This window comes from Bos indicus, chromosome 24, assembly GCF_029378745.1.
Source record: "Bos indicus isolate NIAB-ARS_2022 breed Sahiwal x Tharparkar chromosome 24, NIAB-ARS_B.indTharparkar_mat_pri_1.0, whole genome shotgun sequence".
Taxonomy (NCBI): Eukaryota; Metazoa; Chordata; class Mammalia; order Artiodactyla; family Bovidae; genus Bos; species Bos indicus.
The window spans coordinates 61,293,000-61,312,991 of NC_091783.1; the positions used below are offsets into that span (position 1 = coordinate 61,293,000).

General features: G+C 47.8%; 1 protein-coding gene across 3 annotated transcripts in view; it reads left to right on the forward strand.

Annotated features, from left to right (window-relative positions):
- Positions 1-18,633, forward strand: part of ZCCHC2 (zinc finger CCHC-type containing 2) — a 63,647-nt gene extending 45,014 nt beyond the window's left edge. The window contains exons 12-15 of one of the 3 annotated variants that reach the window (XR_011563881.1): positions 3,996-4,124; positions 7,231-8,535; positions 13,493-13,886; positions 14,402-18,633. Coding sequence is in view for 2 of the 3 variants with exons in the window: in XM_070779147.1 (XP_070635248.1) it covers positions 3,996-4,124; positions 7,231-8,535; positions 9,596-9,663 (1,502 nt within the window). In the remaining variant the exon portion in view is untranslated. Of the gene's footprint in view, positions 1-3,995; positions 4,125-7,230; positions 8,536-9,595; positions 11,668-13,492 lie in introns of those variants that run through there. The other 2 variants (XM_070779148.1, XM_070779147.1) reach the window with 2 other exon arrangements.
- Positions 18,634-19,992: the final 1,359 nt, after the last annotated feature.

Genomic DNA, 19,992 nt, shown 5'->3' on the forward strand with positions numbered 1-19,992 from the left:
AGTTTCTATTGTTTCCCCATCTATTTGCCATGAAGTGATGGGTCGGATGCCATGATCTTAGTTTTTTGAATGTTGAATTTTTTATATTTCTGTTTAAAAGGGCAGTTTGTGGAATAGCCTTTGGCATAGTTAATGATCCTTACCTTCCTCACCTTCTGAATTCAGAGGATCACATTTCTTTTTTATTATAAAAATTCCAAAGAATCCACACAATTCTAAAGCACCTGGATTGTCAAAAACAGGAAATTATGTTCACTATAGATTTAGATTTATGTATGTATTTCTTTGAAAATTGCAAATTAATCTATGACAGTTGAGTGATTAAAATATTTACTAGCTATATAATGTAAAGAAATTAATGGAATAAATTATTTCATTCTGAGAAATAGCTGCCTCACCTCCTTTTTTTTTTTTAAGCATTCTGAAGCTTACCCTGTGAAGTATCAAAGGCTTCACTGCATGATAGTGAGCTCACTCTACCCAAGTGGTTTGGTGGTGGTGGCGTTTTTTTTTTTTATTCCCAGTCCATCATTTATTTCTGCTTAGAACTCAGGGGCTACTCAGTCTACTTCATGGGAAGCAATTTAATCTTTTCAAATATTTCAGGCATGGAAATTTTAACTGAAAGGCATTTTTGGCAGTCAGTTGTATTCTTGAGTTGTTGTTTTATTTTATTTTATTTATTATTTTTTTTAAGAAAGAATTTTATAGTATACTCTGAGGAGTTTTTATTTAACTTAAGAAGCGGTTCGATGTGGTAGTATTAGGCAGACCCTACAAAGAACGTTAATTCTGATTTTTAAAGTCAATAAGATTGACTATTTTCTCTGCCTTTGTTTTACGAATGTATTTGTCAATTATTTTCAGTTAAAATTGTGTTTCAGTAATGGACTTTTACCTTGGTCAAGGGCCAGTTTTTATTACATAATTATAGAAAAACTGAAAAAAAATTTACAAACTGTAATTTCTGATGGTTCAGTTCAGAAATTTATTTATTTATTTTTTTTCTTCCACCCTCTCCCTCTCCCACAGAGTCCATAAGCCTGTTCTATACATCAGTGTCTCTTTTGCTGTCTCGTATACAGGGTTATCGTTACCATCTTTCTAAATTCCATATATATGCGTTAGTATACTGTATTGGTGTTTGTCCTTCTGGCTTACTTCACTCTGTATAATAGGCTCCAGTTTCATCCACCTCATTAGAACTGATTCAAATGTTTTCTTTTTAATGGCTGAGTAATACTCCATTGTGTATATGTACCACAGCTTTCTTATCCATTCATCTGCTGATGGACATCTAGGTTGTTTCCATGTCCTGGCTATTATAAACAGTGCTGCGATGAACATTGGGGTACACGTGTCTCTTTCCCTTCTGGTTTCCTCAGTGTGTATGCCCAGCAGTGGGATTGCTGGATCATAAGGCAGTTCTATTTCCAGTTTTTTAAGGAATCTCCACACTGTTCTCCATAGTGGCTGTACTAGTTTGCATTCCCACCAACAGTGTAAGAGGGTTCCCTTTTCTCCACACCCTCTCCAGCATTTATTATTTGTAGACTTTTGGATCGCAGCCATTCTGACTGGTGTGAAATGGTATCTCATAGTGGTTTTGATTTGCATTTCTCTGATAATGAGTGATGTTGAGCATCTTTTCATGTGTTTGTTAGCCATCTGTATGTCTTCTTTGGAGAAATGTCTATTTAGATCTTTGGCCCATTTTTTGATTGGGTCATTTATTTTTCTGGAGTTGAGCTGTAGGAGTTGCTTGTATATTTTTGAGATTAGTTGTTTGTCGGTTGCTTCATTTGCTATTATTTTCTCCCATTCTGAAGGCTGTCTTTTCACCTTGCTAATAGTTTCCTTTGATGTGCAGAAGCTTTTAAGTTTAATTAGGTCCCATTTGTTTATTTTTGCTTTTATTTCCAATATTCTGGGAGGTGGGTCATAGAGGATCCTGCTGTGATGTATGTCAGAGAGTGTTTTGCCTATGTTCTCCTCTAGGAGTTTTATAGTTTCTGGTCTTACGTTGAGATCTTTAATCCATTTTGAGTTTGTTTTTGTATATGGTGTTAGAAAGTGTTCTAGTTTCATTCTTTTACAAGTGGTTGACCAGATTTCCCAGCACCACTTGTTAAAGAGATTGTCTTTAATCCATTGTATATTCTTGCCTCCTTTGTCAAAGATAAGGTGTCCATATGTGCGTGGATTTATCTCTGGGCTTTCTATTTTGTTCCATTGATCTATATTTCTGTCTTTGTGCCAGTACCATACTGTCTTGATAACTGTGGCTTTGTAGTAGAGCCTGAAGTCAGGTAGGTTGATTCCTCCAGTTCCATTTTTCTTTCTCAAGATCGCTTTGGCTATTCGAGGTTTTTTGTTTTTCCATACAAATTGTGAAATTATTTGTTCTAGCTCTGTGAAGAATACTGTTGGTAGCTTGATAGGGATTGCATTGAATCTATAAATTGCTTTGGGTAGTATACTCATTTTCACTATATTGATTCTTCCAATCCATGAACATGGTATATTTCTCCATCTATTAGTGTCCTCTTTGATTTCTTTCACCAGTGTTTTATAGTTTTCTATATATAGGTCTTTAGTTTCTTTAGGTAGATATATTCCTAAGTATTTTATTCTTTTCGTTGCAATGGTGAATGGAATTGTTTCCTTAATTTCTCTTTCTGTTTTCTCATTATTAGTGTATAGGAATGCAAGGGATTTCTGTGTGTTGATTTTATATCCTGCAACTTTACTATAATCATTGATCAGTTCTAGTAATTTTCTGGTGGAGTCTTTAGGGTTTTCTATGTAGAGGATCATGTCATCTGCAAACAGTGAGAGTTTTACTTCTTCTTTTCCAATTTGGATTCCTTTTATTTCTTTTTCTGCTCTGATTGCTGTGGCCAAAACTTCCAAAACTATGTTGAATAGTAATGGTGAAAGTGGGCACCCTTGTCTTGTTCCTGACTTTAGAGGAAATGCTTTCAATTTTTCACCATTGAGGATAATGTTTGCTGTGGGTTTGTCATATATAGCTTTTATTATGTTGAGGTATGTTCCTTCTATTCCTGCTTTCTGGAGAGTTTTTATCATAAATGGGTGTTGAATTTTGTCAAAGGCTTTCTCTGCATCTATTGAGATAATCATATGGTTTTTGTTTTTCAATTTATTAATGTGGTGTATTACATTGATTGATTTGCGGATATTGAAGAATCCTTGCATCCCTGGGATAAAGCCCACTTGGTCATGGTGTATGATCTTTTTAATGTGTTGTTGGATTCTGATTGCTAGAATTTTGTTTAGGATTTTTGCATCTATGTTCATCAGTGATATTGGCCTGTAGTTTTCTTTTTTTGTGGGATCTTTGTCAGGTTTTGGTATTAGGGTGATGGTGGCCTCATAGAATGAGTTTGGAAGTTTACCTTCCTCTGCAATTTTCTGGAAGAGTTTGAGCAGGATAGGTGTTAGCTCTTCTCTAAATTTTTGGTAGAATTCAGCTGTGAAGCCGTCTGGACCTGGGCTTTTGTTTGCTGGAAGATTTTTGATTACAGTTTCAATTTCCATGCTTGTGATGGGTCTGTTAAGGTTTTCTATTTCTTCCTGGTCGAGTTTTGGAAAGTTGTACTTTTCTAAGAATTTGTCCATTTCTTCCTCGTTGTCCATTTTATTGGCATATAATTGTTGATAATAGTCTCTTATGATCCTTTGTATTTCTGTGTTGTCTGTTGTGATCTCTCCATTAGGAAGAAATGAAGAACCCCAGGGTTAGTAGAAGGAAAGAAATCTTAAAAATTAGAGCAGAAATAAATGCAAAAGAAACAAAAGAGACCATAGCAAAAATCAACAAAGCCAAAAGCTGGTTCTTTGAAAGGATAAATAAAATTGATAAACCATTAGCCAGACTCATCAAGAAACAAAGGGAGAAAAATCAAATCAATAAAATCAGAAATTTATTTAACTGAACAATTCTGCTTTTTATAAAACCATGTAATTTTCAGATGTGAGTTTGGACATTGGATCTGGACATGACACGTGTGGAGAGACATCTTCAGAGAGTTACAGCTCTCCTTCTAGCCCCCGACATGATGGAAGAGAGAGTTTTGAAAGTGAAGAAGAAAAAGACAGAGGTTTGCTCTTTGGAAGGGTGTGGGGGAGGCAGAGGGAAATGTGTGCTCTTAAAATCTGTCAAACAACTATTTTTATGGTACTGAAAATGTCATTATTGACTTTAAATTTAATTGGTATAACAGGTGTCTTAAAGACCATTAACTTAGCAGTTTCTAGTAATGTTGATTTTTTAAACCTGTTTCACTGGAAATGATATTAAAGAGAAAGAGTCATAACAAAATACAGAGTAGGTGTAGAAAGATTGAAAATTGCATATTGTTTGATGGACATATAATTTTTATGTCTTCCTGATTGACCATTTTTATCATTATAAGTATCCTTTGTCTCTAATGGCAGATTTTGTCGTAACGTCTGTTTTATCTGATGATAATACTGTAGCCACTTTAGCTCTCTCTTGGGTGTTTGCAGGATACCTCTTTTTCCATCCTTTTACCCTAAACGTTGTTTGTGTCTTTGATTCTAAAGTATGTCTCTTAAAGACATCTTATAGTTGGATGATGGTTTTTTTAAGCCATTCTGCCCATCTCTGCCATTTGGCTGACTTGTTTATGTATTTAAATTTACTGTAATTAATGATAAGGTAGGATTTATATCTGCCATTTTGTTTTCTGTATGTACTGTATCTTCAAATCCTCCTTACATGAAAGCTCAGAGTCAGCCAGAAGTAAGAACTGAGAGCCACCTTAGGTCTTTACTGTACAGGCCCACAGCCCTGCATATGAGCGTGGCCTTCTAAATTCCCAGGGATATATCCAAGCCACCTTAGGTCTTACTGGATGGGCCCACAGCCCTGCGTATGAGCATGGCCTTCTAGATTCCCAGGGATGTATCCAAGCCACCTTAGGTCTTTACTGGACGGGCCCACAGCCCTGCGTATGAGCGTGGCCTTCTAGATTCCCAGGGATATATCTAAGCTTTTCAGAGCTTCCTGTGGACATCTCATTCTTCAGTTTTTTCTTTTAAGTTTTTTGGTCAGGCTCTTGTTAGTCCCAACTAGTAATGCTACCTCAGGCAGCCATATTGTTAAACATTTGCCACTGATGGTGACAAATGCCCCATGGTTCAGCAGTTGTTAACCTGGCAGATTCAAGCTGTTAGTCACTCAGTCGTGTCTGACTCTTTGCCGCCTCATGGACTGTAGCCCACCAGGCTCCTCTGTCCATGGGATTTCCCAGGCAAGAATGCTGGAGTGGGTTGCCCTTCCTTCTCCGGGGGGTCTTCCCCACCCAGGGACTGGACTTGGGCCTACTGCACTGCAGGTGGCTTTGTTGGTGGTGGTGGTCATAATGGGGTTTTGTTAATAAGACGTTATACTTTTCAAAGTCATCTCAGAAAAGGAAAACCTATCTCTAAATTGCTAGATGAGTCCTTCTAATGAATGTTCAGAAAACCATTTGAGATCAGTTAAAATCATGGGGCCATTTGCTATGACTTAAGATGATTTAAACAAAGCCCAGTTCATTTAGAAATTTAACTGATCATCTGAAAAATGTTAACAGCTTCTTTTGAACTTAAATATTATTTTTAACTCCTACTCATGTGAAGGTACAGATACCGATATAATGCCTTAAGTAAGTTACTAATTGAATACTTTTTGTTTTGCAGAGTTTAACAAGGAACTCCTCAGTTATTAAGGGGAGTCTATATTAGAACCATTTGTTCATAAGTTGAATCTCTTCTAATAAAAATTATTGAGTTACTAGTATTGTTGTTTACATTCTATGTCACAAAATAGGTTCTATTTAACCTTTCTCCAGGAAGCATAGTATGATTTGTTTTTAGAATTGTTTCTAAAAGTTTTAGCTTCTTAGCTGAATATAGCTAGTTACTACCTTAATAAATATAAGCATTTTAACTACATAATGCAATTCTGCTTATATTTGTGAGCAAAAAAAATGCTAAATCAGGTGCTGCATTTAATTGGATGGTCTCAGTGCATAGCGCTGCAGGGTCTGGGTTATGAGAGTTAAAACTGAACTAAATCTTGCACTTTGTCCCCTTTACACCAAAAATCAAGAAACCCAGGGGAAGTCTCTATTGAATGTATTATGTTTGCAAGCATAAGAGTGCGGAAGAATGACGCAGTAATAAAAAGAAATGTGGCACAGCTTTGCGTCTGCCGCTCGGCCGTCCCCTTTAGGAGGAGCTGCCGCGCTCTCGCACTTTCTTGCTTCTTGTGTTCTAGCGTTCACCTTATGACTGTAATGGTGGTTTTACATTTTCTTTCTCCCACCAAAGTATTTAAAAGGAAGACTATTCCACTCCAGGAAAACTGTCTTCCCTTCTCTATGTCTAGATGTTTAAATTAAATATAGTCTTGATTGAACTCCTTTAAATTGTATAATTTATGAGAGACAAATGTGAAGACCTCGCGTTTGGCAGGCAGTACAGCATATAAGTCAAATGAATTGCCTAAAATTGATTAAAGGTAAAAGATACCTGATCCCTTGTAATAAAGGTCTGTGTTTATACTGTGCTTCATCCAGGCGCCATTAACCTTTTGTGTCTTACCTGTCCAAGGGTTTTTTTGAGGTTTAATTTTTTTAGAGCGGTTTTGGATTTACAGTGAAATTGAGAGAAAGACACAGAAATTTCCTGTGTAGCCCCTCTTCTCACACGGTATGAACATCACTGACTGGAATGGCACATTTGTTTACCAAGGATGGAACCGACTTTGACACAAAACTGACTTTGACGCGTGATACGTGTAAGGGCACAGTCTTGTGGTGCACCTTCAGTGGCTCTGGGCAGATGTGTAAGGATACAGATTCACCTTCACTACATCATACAGTGTTTCCACGGCCCTGAAAATCCTCTGTGCTCTGCCTCCTCATCTTTCCCCCAGGGCTCCACCCCTGGCAACCACCAATCTTTTTATTGTCTCCTTGGTGTCTTGCCTTTTCCAGAATGTCCATAGTTTTCAAATAAAGTCCATAGAAAGCCAAAAATTAAAAGAAGGTTAGCTCAGTAGTCAGGACACTGAGGGGGATACATTTATTGGTTTTAAAAGTCAGGGTATATTTTTAGGTATACTTAAATTTTATTTCTAGCAGGATGGACGGGAGAGGATGCTTGTGTTAACATCTGTTTACATGTTTCCCTCAGACACAGACAGCAATTCCGAGGACTCTGGAAATCCCTCGACAACCAGGTTTACAAGTTACGGTTCTGTGGGCCAGACGGTCACGGTCAAGCCACCTGTTCAAATCGCTTCCTTAGGAAACGACAGTGCAGACCTTTTGGAAGATCCCTTAAGCTCAGCCAAGTATCAGCATATTTCTTTCATGCCAACTCTACACTGTGTCATGCACAATGGTGCCCAGAAGTCTGAGGTCGTGGTGCCTCCGCCCAAGTCTGCTGATGGCAAGACGATCGGGATGCTGGTCCCCGGCCCTGTGGCGCTCTCCGCCCTCCGGGAGCCTGCGGACCCCGCGCCCCTGGGCGCGCTTGGGCCAGCGGCGTCCGCCGGGGACTCGGAGAAGCCACTGGAGCTGCTGGCGGCCCCGCTGCCACTGCCCTCCGGCTTCCTCCCGCACGGCGGCGGCCCCGCGCTGCACCTCACCATCCAGAGGCTGAAGCTGCCGCCGGGCCCCCCCGAGAGCTGCGCCCTGAACCTGGCGCCGCCGCCCGCCGCGGGCCTGGGCGCGGGCTCCGCGAGCGCCGCCTTTGGCCCCGGCCCCGGGCCCTTCCCGGGCTCCCCCGTCGCTGCCACGGACCCTGTCCCAAAGGCCGCCTCACCGGCGGCGGGACTCTCTCCAATGGTGCCTCAGCTGGAGGGCGGCGCGGCAGCCGCGGCCCCGCCCGCCGGCGTGAAGGTGGTGGTCCCCGCGGCCGCGCCCGCCGCCTTCCCCGGGCCGGCCGCCACGAGCGCGCCGTCGGGCGCCCCGAGCCCCGCGCCCAGCGCGAGCCCCGCGCCCAGCACGGCGCAGGGCGACGGCGCCGCCTTCCTGGGCGCGGGCGCGCTGCTGGCCCCGGCCGGCGCCTGCGGCTCGTGCGGCCGGCGCTGCGGCTGCGGGGCCGGGCTGCCACTCGGCGGCTACTACTACCCCGGGCCGGCGCCCGGGCCGCTGTACCGCGTCTCGCCCTTCTTCAGCCTGCCCTCCCTCTGCAACGGCAGCTACCTCAGCCAGGCGCCCCAGGGCAGCGGCGGCCAGCTCCCCTTCTTCCTGCCTCAGGCCCCGTACGCCAGCGGGCTGGTGCATGACCCGGTGCTGGGCGGCCAGGCCGGCTACGGCGTGCAGCCGGTGGCGGGCTTCGGCCGGTTCTACCCCGTGTACCCGCACAGCGTGGTGGCCGGCTCGGGCGGCGCGGCGCCCAAGAAGAGCGGGAGCGCCTCGTGCTACAACTGTGGCGTGAGCGGACACCATGCGCAGGAGTGCAAGCAGTCGTCCATGGAGGCCGGCCCACAAGGTAATCACGAGAGCGCCCGGAGGACTTGTTTCTGAGGGGCCGGAGGCGTGCGGCTCCGTGGGAGCAGCAGGAGCCGCCGGTGTGTCCGCGGGCTGCGCGCGCAGCGACAGCCGAGAGGTGCAGGCGGCCAGACAGCGTAGACACAGGCCCCGCAGCTCAGGGCAGTTCAGAGGAATCCAGTTGCCAGGGAAGGAGGAAACCGGAAAGGCACTTTTTAAGGGATATAAATGGGAATTTGCAAATCTCTTTGCTAGCAGCACTTTTTTTTTTAAGCAACAATCCAGTTTCATAGAGTAAGCGAAAGTTTTAAATACTGAAAAATTAGGAAGTGGTAGTCACCTGACTTGGGAGATCCTTTGTTATTTGGGTCTATCTGTGCGCAGGCAGATGACCTCAGGCGTGCTCCCTTCTTTCCCAGCCGACGTTAGTTTCCAGTGCTGTCACATTTTAAGGAACAGAACAGTTAAGCACTGTGCTTTCCTGGTGGCTCAGAGGGTAAAGAATCTGCCTGCAATGCAAGAGACCCGGGTTCCATCCCTGAGTCAGGAGGATCCTCTGGAGAAGGGAATGGCAACCCACTCCAGTGTTCTTGCCTGGAGAATCCCATGGATGGAGGAGCCTGTGGGGGTACAGTCCATAGGATGGCAGAGTCAGACACGACTGAGCGACTAACACTTTCACTTGGGAATAAGAAAATTAGAACTTTCTTGTGTTACCACCACAATAAAGAAATTCTTAAATAAGTACAAGTAGGATACCAAATTCAATGGAGGCCTCAAACTGTTACATTTCAGCTCACACGAAGCTTTTGAATTTTGCCAGATCTCAACACAGGAAAAGGGTCTTTAATTGGGAGTGTTTGCTTGGAGTTTTTAAGGGAAAGTTGAGTTTGATAGCTTTAGGTTGAACTTAAAGCACAAACTTCACGTTGCTAGGACTGTTCTGGGTCACGGCAGTGCAGAAGGCGCTGCCTGGACAGAGGGGCAGGCCCGTCTGATGTCTTGTCATGTGTGATGCCTTACAGTGCACAGTGACTTAGCAGCTCTCTTTCCCGTTTTAGGCTCTTACAGACTGAGATACGCACCTCCCCTCCCCCCTTCTAGTGACACGTTGGATTCTGCAGACTGAAACAAGTAAAGCTTGCCTCCTTAATACACTGAAGTGTGGGCAGTCATGGTGGGGTGTGGAGGGGAGGGAAAGGAAAGGTGTTTTGTTTGTGTTTCTTTGTCTATACATTTCCTAGATTTCTATGCAGTTGAGATTTCTCATTTCTCTTGTACGGATGGCCAAAACAAAACAAGAATGCATTGCTTTTGAGCCTCTGGTCTCCTGGTTCAACAACAGGCTTATCTGTATGATACATGTAATTTAAACCTTCAAACAATCAAAAGGAAAATCTTGATGTGTGCTTTTTTTTTTTTTTTTTAACACTGAATACTTGCTGTGTGCAATGTTTACTGAATCTTTGAAACTGTGTATTTGACCTTTTTTCATAACACTGGTGACGGTCATATGGTTTTAGGGAAAAAAAAAAAAACTTTGCTTCTTCCCCAGCTTTTCTCACTTTGGCCCTAATCTCCACGTTTTCGTCCCACCTCCGCTCTTGACAGTGGCTGCCGAAGCGGCTGGCCCTGCACGGTCCACACTCTAAACCGCTCTGTGTAGTATCATTCACTGGTAAAATGTTCCACCTTCACAGTAAGGGAGAATCCGATTCCCAAGCAGTGTGTATATATGTAATAAACACTTCCACGTACACACACCAACGCAGCGCTTGTCCAAATAAAAATCGGAGTGGAAGAGAGAGGAAGAGGTAAACCATATGAAACTGAGAAAATGTGACATACGAAGTGGACAAAGAGCTTTTTCTTTAAAAACAGAAACTTTTTTACTCCATCATACGTTTTTAGCCTGTTGCTTCAGAGAGACATAAAGTGAACAAACTTGTGTGAGTGTGGTTCTCCTGTGTGTGTGTGTGTGTAACGAAAGCCAACAGCCAGTTTTACATGTAGTCTACCGCAGTCTACCGCTGTGTCACGTAAAAGACACAAGTCAAGATTTCTTTTCCGTACACCAACTGTCAGTGTTCTGTCATGTTTGAAATGTATACGGTTTATTGCGATCTGAACAGAAGCTCTGCGCTTCTACAAAAGTCAGGTATTCGTCCCTATCCTGTCTCTCGTAGCAAAGTCACTTTGGCAACAGTTCACCACTGTGTTTGATTATAATGTGAAAGACTGAATTCTGAGTGTGTTAAGATGGTGTTAATCATGTCAGTGTCCCGTCACTAAGTTTAATGCTGCTGTTTAAAACGACTGTTTGTTTTTAAAGCCGATCTATGTACTAAATTGCTTCCAGGTAATTTTTGATTTCCTAAAGTGCACTGAGGTTATCTGGAAGATGGGGTGTGGGTTTGGACCCCTGCCGTCGGCGGCACGGAGCAGCCCCCGGCGTTGAGCCGCGGGTGTGAGGGCTGGGGGTTGGGTGTGCTACGCCCCATCCTCAGTACAGAGCAGAGACGGCGGGTGTTTCTGTGGGGTCACGTTGGTGTGCGGCAGAGGAACTTAAATATCTGGCCTTGGTTCAGAAACCTAACAGATTGCCAGACAAAAGGAAACACTTGAAGTAAGAAGCTTCCTGTAAAGCTTCATAGGTAGAATTTATATTTATAGCACCAATGTACATTTTGAAACCTTCTTTCAGGGGTGGGAGTAAAAGGGGAAGAAAGGTGGGGTGGGAGAAGGGGTAGGCGAAAGCTTTAATTTAAAAAGAAAGTTCAACGAAAGGAAATTATTTTGATTAAATATATTTTATTTGGGTATTTTTGGACCATATTATTAAATTAATTGTTAAGCTGCAATCGAGCTATGGAAGTGAGAGTTTTGATAAGCCCTGTATGGACCGCATTGTGAATCACTTGCCAGTTGTACTTTATGGAGCTTATTTTATGATTTAAAAGACTGTACTGTATATAGGAGGTATGTTACCTTCTCCTTATTTGTATGTTTACCATATACTTTGATATTTGAAATGTTATGTACTGGAAAGGCCACTTATATTTCTAGAAAAGATTGGATTTTATGCAACCTTTTTTCCTTGAATTAACAGCAATAAAAAAAAATGAAAAATGGCTTCAGAATTGTGCTTTATTGCAAATGTTGTAGCAGTGAAGAGAGGGGGACATCATACCTGGTGGGTTTGGAGTTTTTCCTTTTTAAAGAATCAACCAGTTATTTCCCTGTAATGTGGGCCGTGAATCCCCTGGTTATTTACCGTCTGGGAATCCCAGCCACCCCAAGCAGCCTGCCTGACTGTACAGGTCACCTGCGTGCCCACTGCGAGCAGAGCCTTGCCCAGCGCCCCCGGGCGGGCCACGGGTTTGGAGAGAGCACGGCGCCCCCTGGTGGTCCGCAGGCGCCCGCTCCGTTAGCCGGCGGGCCGGCGCCTCACGCCGCGCGCGGCAGTTCCCCCCAAGGTGGAACTGCCCGTCGAGGTGACGCCCGTCTCCGGGTCGTCTGCTGCGTCCCTGCGCTCCTTCCGCCGCACGAGGTCCCCGCTCTCAGTGTCACTGTCCTCTCGCTGCTCCGCTTTGCGTCCTCCTTCCTTGGCTCGAGCTTTAGAGAAAGGGTGCCCTTTACTTCGGCTTCTGAGACTGCGTCTTCTCATCCGGTGTCAAGCAGACACCTGGGTGGTTTTCACTGCTCTGCCGTCGTTAACAGGAGCATTTTTGCCCCCGTCTCCCGGTTTCCACGTGCAGGAGCGCCCTTGGGAGACACATCCAGGCACGCAGGTGCGGGGCCATAGGCCGTCCTCCCAGACTGGCCGGCGGTTTTCCAAGTGGCTGGCGCTCGGTCCGTGTCCTGGCCGCTCCTGAGACCTGGTGACAGTGCCCCGGGCGCCTTGGCTGGGGTGGACGTGTAGCCGGGGGCGAGGCGGGGGTGGCTTCGTGTGAGGCTTCGTGGAGGAGTGCCTGACTGCACGGGCGGGCGCGGACGGCCCAGCCAGGGCCGGGGGCGCGCTGCGGGCACCTCCGGGTGACAGGCGCTGTGGTTAGGAAGTGGGGGGGGGGGGGGGGCCTGACACGGGCAACTGTTGTGGGAAACATCCTGAAAGAGTTACAGGATTTGTGGTTCAGTTAGTAAAACAGCCAGACTGCAGAATTGGGAGTTGTTGAAGGAAAAATTGGAAGTTGCCAGGTTTTAAAATAGAGACAAAAAGAAAAAAATGTGTTGACATGGTTTTTTAAACTGTCAGATGGTTGAGAGAAAGCCTGGAAGTTGAGAGATGGGTTAGGGTAAGGGCAGGACAAGAGGGGGATGGCAGAGGCGGATGGAAGGACCCCTGGGCTGCAGAGCTGCGTTTTACCACGTGGATGACAAGCTTAAGTTATGGCTCCGAGGATTAAATAATAATGGGCAGGGTCCAGCATCATGAAATAGCACCAAGGAGGCACTCAGATGTCAGCAGAATTCTGTTTCCATGAACAGAACTGTCTGCCTGAAGGCAGTGGTTGGTTGCGGCGGTGAGGAGCTTAGGAAATGTAGTTCTTCCTTATGTTAAGCTTAGTTGTTTGAGCTCTCTCCATTGATAAAAGATAAAATATTCCTTGTCCTCAAAAATTATTTGGGATTTCCCCAGGTGGTCTAGTGGATGACTCTGTGCTCCCAATGGAGGGGCCCAGGTTCGATTCCTGGTCAGATCCCACATGCTATGACTAAGACCCAATGCAACCAAATAAAGTATATATTAAAAATTATTTGGAGGCAACTCTGGGGTATAATATCCATGGGCTAAGTCTTGCAGAACCGAAGTAGAATAAGGTCTTACAAGGCAAATCCACATTGTAGTTTTTTTTAAGTGCTAAATACCTAAACTTTCTGAAGGTTCCCGAAAGATTAAAGCACAATGCCAAATAATCCCTCTCTCTCTCTCTCTCTTTTTTTTTTTTTTTTAACAGGGAGCATCTAGTACTCAGGAGCACCACCCATTAGAGCCTGGAAGACACCTGTTTTCAATTCTATGTATTGATTACAAAAGCATTCTAAGGTTAAGGCAGTGAAAGCAAATGGAGGCAAGCTGTGGTAGCAGTTAACCCCATAACACTTCCATCTCTCCTCTCGAAGGAATGAAGAAAAATACTGACACCCCACCTACTGCACCCACAAAAAGGATGCACTTATTTCTGGAGAAATGAATTGAGATCTGGGGGATGGAGGAAGAGAGGGTGCGCTTTTAAACATGGTTGCTGCATTTCTGGTCGTTTCTGTGGGGCTGGAGGAAAGTCTGCAGCGGGTCCTGTTTGGCGAATGAAGGGCCCTGGAGTCCAGGCTGAGAGTCCGGTGTCACCGCAGGTGAGGGTGTTTCCCCTACAGTGCCCGCGCTCTCCTGCAGAGGGCAGCACTGTCCTTTCCCGGAGCGTGCACGGTTTTAACACCTGAGGTCCATCTAACATCAGTATTTCAGTTTATTGCTACTTACGGATCCCGTTGTGCCCATATGTGCAAAAGTAACTGTGCTGTATCTCCAGAGAAACTGACCTAGTTGTTAAATGCTGTCCTCTTTTGGAAACTTGGCCCCTTTGGAGCATGGGCACCCATGGCGTGACCTCTGTGTATCCAACTGTCGGTCCACCTTGGAAGCCGGGTGGCTTTAGGCTCCCTCTTCCTGCCCTGGAAAACGGGGCCCATCACAGTGGAGACGAGGAAAAGCCTTCCTGCCGTCGCAGCTCGGCTGCACTGACCGCTAGCCTCAGCCTCCAGAGCTGCTAGTCCCGAGGTCCTGGTTTGATACTTGAGACCTGGGGGTAGGGGTGAGGCGTGTGTGTGTTGAGGGGGGTCCTTCATTGTTCTTCTTTGTCCTCTTGCAGCTCCAACGCAGTCCACTGGAAACGGGCTCACCCGCCTCGAGACCGAGAGATTGCTCGTTGGGCAGCAGCGCCACCTGGTGGGGAGAGGACGCCGCCACGAGCGGCCTGACGGGGCGGAAGGCGCGAGGCATTTGGGGTGGTGACCTGAGCTCAGGGCCTTAAAGCTTGCCGGCGGCTGTCCGCGGAAGCAGTGTGAGCGGCCTCCCCTTTCAGCCTCCGCAGTCTCAGTAGGGCATACACATCTTACACGCACCGATGGTGCTTCACAGTCTCCCGTGCGAAGGGGTGCTTCTCCCTGTCCCCCCACCATTGCTCAGGGGGCTTCAGGGCCACGGGCAGTGAAGGCCCGGCCCCAGGTTCAGAGGAGGCTCCCCCTGCTCGCCCACGGCCCGCAGCGCCTCCCTGCTGAGCCCAAGGCCACGGCCTTTGAAGCCGCATAAAACGGTCGATACCCGTGGTCTTAGGAGCCTGGGGCCTCTGGACTCCCTGCGGGAGCAGAGGGCCGGCTCTGGGCGGCCCGAATGTCTCTTCGCTGCGTCTTTGTTGACGGATTTGAAGACGCGGGGTGAGGGGAGGCGTGCAGAGGTGGACGCCTCGGGACTTCTGGACGAGGCTTTAAGTGTTCTGTCTCCGATGAATTCAAGAAGCGGTATTTCTCGCCTACACCCAGGGTTTTAAACAGGCGCCACTATCCTCCGCTGAAACACCGACTTTTGCTCTGCAGAGGTTTTTATGATCCCCCAGATGTCTCGGTAAATCGAGCATTTAGTGAGTCAAGACTTTGGAACTTCGGAAACGCAGCGGCAGGGCACACAGAGGACACCTGACTGCTGACGCTGGAAAAGCTCTGAGAGTGACATGTGGATGGTCGCAAGCACTCCCCCTCAGCCCCGCGGCTCAGACTCCCCGGGCCGAAAACGGCGGCAGCAAAGGCACCTTCAGGCAGACACAGCGGCGGCCACATCCACCGCGGAAGCCCCTCTGGATGCTCTGGGGAGGCCGCCCGCTCACCAGGGGCCTGGGGCTCCTTCGTGCTCGAGTATCGAGGACTGGACTCGGGACATGGTCATCCCGCGTGCCTCGTTCGCCTTCATCAGACGAATTTGTGCAAGAGAGGAGGTCTTATTCCAGCACCACCCCCGATTGACACCACCTTCTCGGGCTCATCTACGGAGTGGGGATAACGGTCACTTTGTTAGAATAGTTACAAGACTTAACTCCGGTGAAATGAATGAAGAACTCAATATCAGATACACAGCAGGCGCTCTGTAAGTTCGTGAAGGTGGCAAACACCTGAGTGCCCATTGGGGCGGACTGGTCACAGCCACACGACCGCCCCTGGAGGCGGGTGCGCTGCGTCGGCTTACAGCTGGGGCAACTGAGGCACGAAGGCGCCCCACTGAGGGCGCAGAGCAGGTCAGCGGCCAGGCTGGGACTGGCCCCCGAGCCGCTCCTCCCCCCCCCCGCCCAGTTCTCTGTGCTGGGGTCCCAGGACGCCGCAGGCGGGGCGTGGACGTCCAGGGCACCCCGTGCGGGGCCCAGGCCAGCTCTGCTGTGAGCCCTTCCGTCTGGGACACCTGGCCCTCCTGGACCTTCATCTCTCACCTGAAAGCTGAGTGCTTTCTTGGAAGAAGGTAGTAGACACTGAGCAGAATGACCGCAGAATTCTGACTAGAAGCTTGCCTTTTCTCTTTAAGTAATTTATCAGGTTTCTGTAGTTCTCTTTGATTTCACCGATGTGCGGCCCTTCGGGGGTGTGGCTAGGCGCACGAAGCCCAGCTGCGCCCACGTGCTGATGGAGGGCACGTGGCACTCGGGAGAGGAGAGGAGGCCCGCGTGGGACCGGCCGGGCACCCGGGGCAGCGCCGAGCAGGCGGTGCTTCCTGTCGTCAGAGTTCTAGTCTTGTCTCCTTGAACCAATAAGGTTTTCACCTGGGGGGCCTTCCAGTCAAAGAAGGGAAGCTCACTTCCCGAGTCCTGTGCTGAAGGACACAGGGTCAGCCGTGGTCAGCAACACGACCCACAGCCAACCATGCTTTTACATCTTTCAGTGGTTGAGAAGAATACTTTTATCACGACACACAAAAATCATCCAGAATTCGTGTGTCAGTGTTCACAAAGTTTCTTGGAGTCCAGCCGCTCTCGTTCCTCTCGTGAAGGCTGCTTTCGCCAGGAAGTTGAGGAGTTATGAGAGACACCATATGACTATCAGAGCCCGAGATACTATCTGTGTTTTTATGGAAAAAGCTTGCTGAGCCCAGATGCCTATCAACCTTCTCTGAGTAAAGACGCACTGTCCGGTGCCTTTGAGGTCCTCTGTGTGAGTAGGAATCTCCTTTTTGCTGCAGAGTCGTCTTAGCACCGCGAGAGGGCCTCTGGCGCGCAGGTCCTGTGAGCCATGCAGCAAACATCTCTGGGCTCGGAGCTCAGTGTCATGGGGGCATAGCCATGGGGTCCCGGGGTGGACGGGTGAGCTCCGCCTGCTGAGAGCTGGGGAACGATTTGCAAAGGACACAACATTTCCAGGGCAGAGGGGCAGAAAGGAAGAAGTGAGACATTCTTAGTGAAGAGGCAGAGAGAGGGCAGAGAGTGTCATGAAAGACGGGCTTCAGAGAACGCCCTGGGACGCGGGGAGGTGCGGGCGCGGGGCTGGCGCGGACTCCGGCGAGACAGACGCGGCCTCAACCACGCAGGAGCCAGGACGGGCGGCCGCCTGGAGGAGAAAAGCGGACTCTTCTGCTCTTGCTGAGTCTGAGTGACACCTGGTTGTCCAGGCCCCAGATAGCAGAATCACCCGAAGGCTCGACTGAAAGCACAGATGTCTCAACCCTTCCCCATCCCCAGAACACCCCCCTAGAGAAGGGAGCTCCCCGGGGTTCACTGGGTGGGGGCCGGGAGGACGCAGCAACCCGCCAAAGAAGGCTGAGGAGGTGGCCGTACAGGAGGAGGTACCCTGGAGACACCGGGACTGAGATGGTCGTCACCGACACATGCAAGAGACCAGGAGTCACGGCCAAGAGCTTGCCAGTCATGAGGTCCTGGTGACTCTAAATGACAGTTTCAGAGGAATGGTGGGGCGGGGCGGGGGCAGCGGGCAGAGCCAGAGGAGGATGGGAGACCCGGGATCCATCCCCGGGTTGGGAAGATGCCCTGGAGGAGGGCATGGAACCCACTGCAGTGTTCTCACCTGGAGAACCCCACAGACAGAGGAGCCTGGCAGGCTACAGTCCACCAGGTGGCAAAGAGTCAGACACGACTGAGCAATTAACACTAGTACTATCTTTAAAGTATTGCTTAAATGAATGTAACTAGTGTTAAAAAACTTTTTAATATTTCAGATTTTTAACATTTTAAAAATAGTTCAAGACTATTTTTAACACTACTACTTATTTTTAAAGGCAGTATATATAATGCAGTATTTTGAATCCCAAGGCTGTCCCACTTGAACTGGGGCCCCTGAGCAAGTTCCCTGACTGTAAACAAAAGTTTACAAGAGTGTCCACCTCTTAGGGTTTTTGTGCAGGTTAAAACGTTCCAGGGTGGTGCGAGGCGTACAGGGAGCACTAACACGGTGTTCTACTTCCTTTAAAAATACTTGCTTATTCAGAACCTGCCCTCCTATTTCAGGGCCTGTCAAAATTAGGGATGCCTCCCTTCTTTGAATTATGAATGCATTGTTCTCTTGTTTGTGTCAGCTACTGCTTTTGCTTTACATCACTGCAATCATCCTATACACACATTTTCTCTTTTATATATATATATATATATAGTTGGTGAGCCAGTGTTGATCCTTTACTATTAACTAAAGCCCATAGTTAATGTCAGGGTTTACTCCTGGTCTTGTGCGTTCTGTGGGTTTTGACTGATGCATAATGACACGTCTCGCACAGAGTAAGCTTCACTCCCCTAGAGATCCCACGTTCTGCATACTCACCCCCCTCCCGCCCCTGGCAGCCACGCATCTTTTTACTGGCTCTGAAGGCTCGCCTTTTCCAGGTTGTCATATAGTTGGAACCCCATGGTATGTAGCCTTTTCAAATTGGCTCCTTTCACCCAGTAATATGCATGGAAGTTTCCTCCTGTCTTTTCGTGGCTCAATAACTTAGTTTTTTACCCCCCCACCCCCCGAATATTCTACTATCTGATGTGCCAGTTGTCTCTCCACTCACCTACCAAAGGACATCTTGGTTGCTTCTAGGTTTTGGCAATTATGAATAAAGCTGCTCTAAACACCCGCGTGTGGGTTTTTGTGTGGATATAAGTTTTCATCTTAGTTGGGTAAATACCAAAGAGTGCAATTGCTGGATCATATGGTAAGATATGTTTAGTTGTGTAAGAATCTGCCAAACTCTTTGAGAGGGCCTGTCCCGCCTTCACCCCGCCAGCAGTGAATGGGGCTTCTGTCGCTCCACAGCCTCACAGCGTCTGCTGTTCTCCTGGGTTGGGTTTGAGCCATTACAGGAAGTGCGCAGCAGCGCCTTATTGCGTGAATTCACAGTTCTCCAGTGACACATGCCACGGAGCGTTTTGTTCAGGTGTCTGTTTGGCATCTGTTTTGGTAGGGTGTCCAGATCTGCTGATTTTTTAAGTTGTGTTGTCTATTTTCTTATTGTTGAATTCTAAGCATTCTTTGTACATTTCGCATCCCAGTCCTTTGTGTTTTGCAGACGCTTTCTCCTTGTCCTTTCATTCTTTCAGTGCTTCGTTCTTTTTATTGCGATGAAATGGGGGTGTGGAGACACCGAGGGACAGAGAGGAGCCAGAGGCCCCCTGTCTTCTTAGGTGCAACCCTCCTTAGATGCAACGCCAGGCGTCTCCAGTGGCACCTGCTGTGTGTCCGGCTACAGTGTCAGAAAGGGGGTCCCCAGTGGTGGCCAGGCCCTCAACCCTGGTGGGGGGTGGTCACGTGGCTGCTGGAGTGGGGCCAGGAGGCTGCCAAGCCCCTCTCTGAAGGGACAGGCGGGCAGGCAGGCTGAGCCGCTTCAGCTGGGCCAACTGTGCGATCCCATGGACTTAGTTCTCCGTCCGTGGGGCTCTCCAGGCGAGGATACTGGCTGGGTGGCCATGCCCTTCTCCAGGGGATCTCCCCGTAGGGACAACCTGGCACAGTTGGGCGGCTGGGACACCACTGGCCGTTCGTGTCACTTGCCCAGAGGATAGAAATTGTGGGCCTACAACGACATCCCCTCATAACTTGTTCAACCTTATTTGGGACACAGGACCGCGTTCCTCCCCAGTGTATTTACAGAGACACACAGGGAGAGGAAGCAGACCGTTTCCCACGGGGCCTCCAGCAAGGCTGCCTGCGCTCCTCCGGGCTGGGCCTCATTCTGCGGGACACACACATACCTCATGGGGCCTCGGGGGAGCAAAAGACAATAGTGCTTCCCGGGATGGGAAGCGGTCCCACCGTGGGGACAGGATGTTAGCTCCTCGGAGGGCTGGGCCTACGGTTGTCAGAGCAGCCCTCCCACCCCACCCACTTCGGGAGAAATGGATGCGAAGTGAACGCTGCCAAATAGCCAAGGATCTTCTCTGGAGTCCAGCATGAAACAGGCATATTTTTGGCTACAATGAAAGCCTGGGGAGGA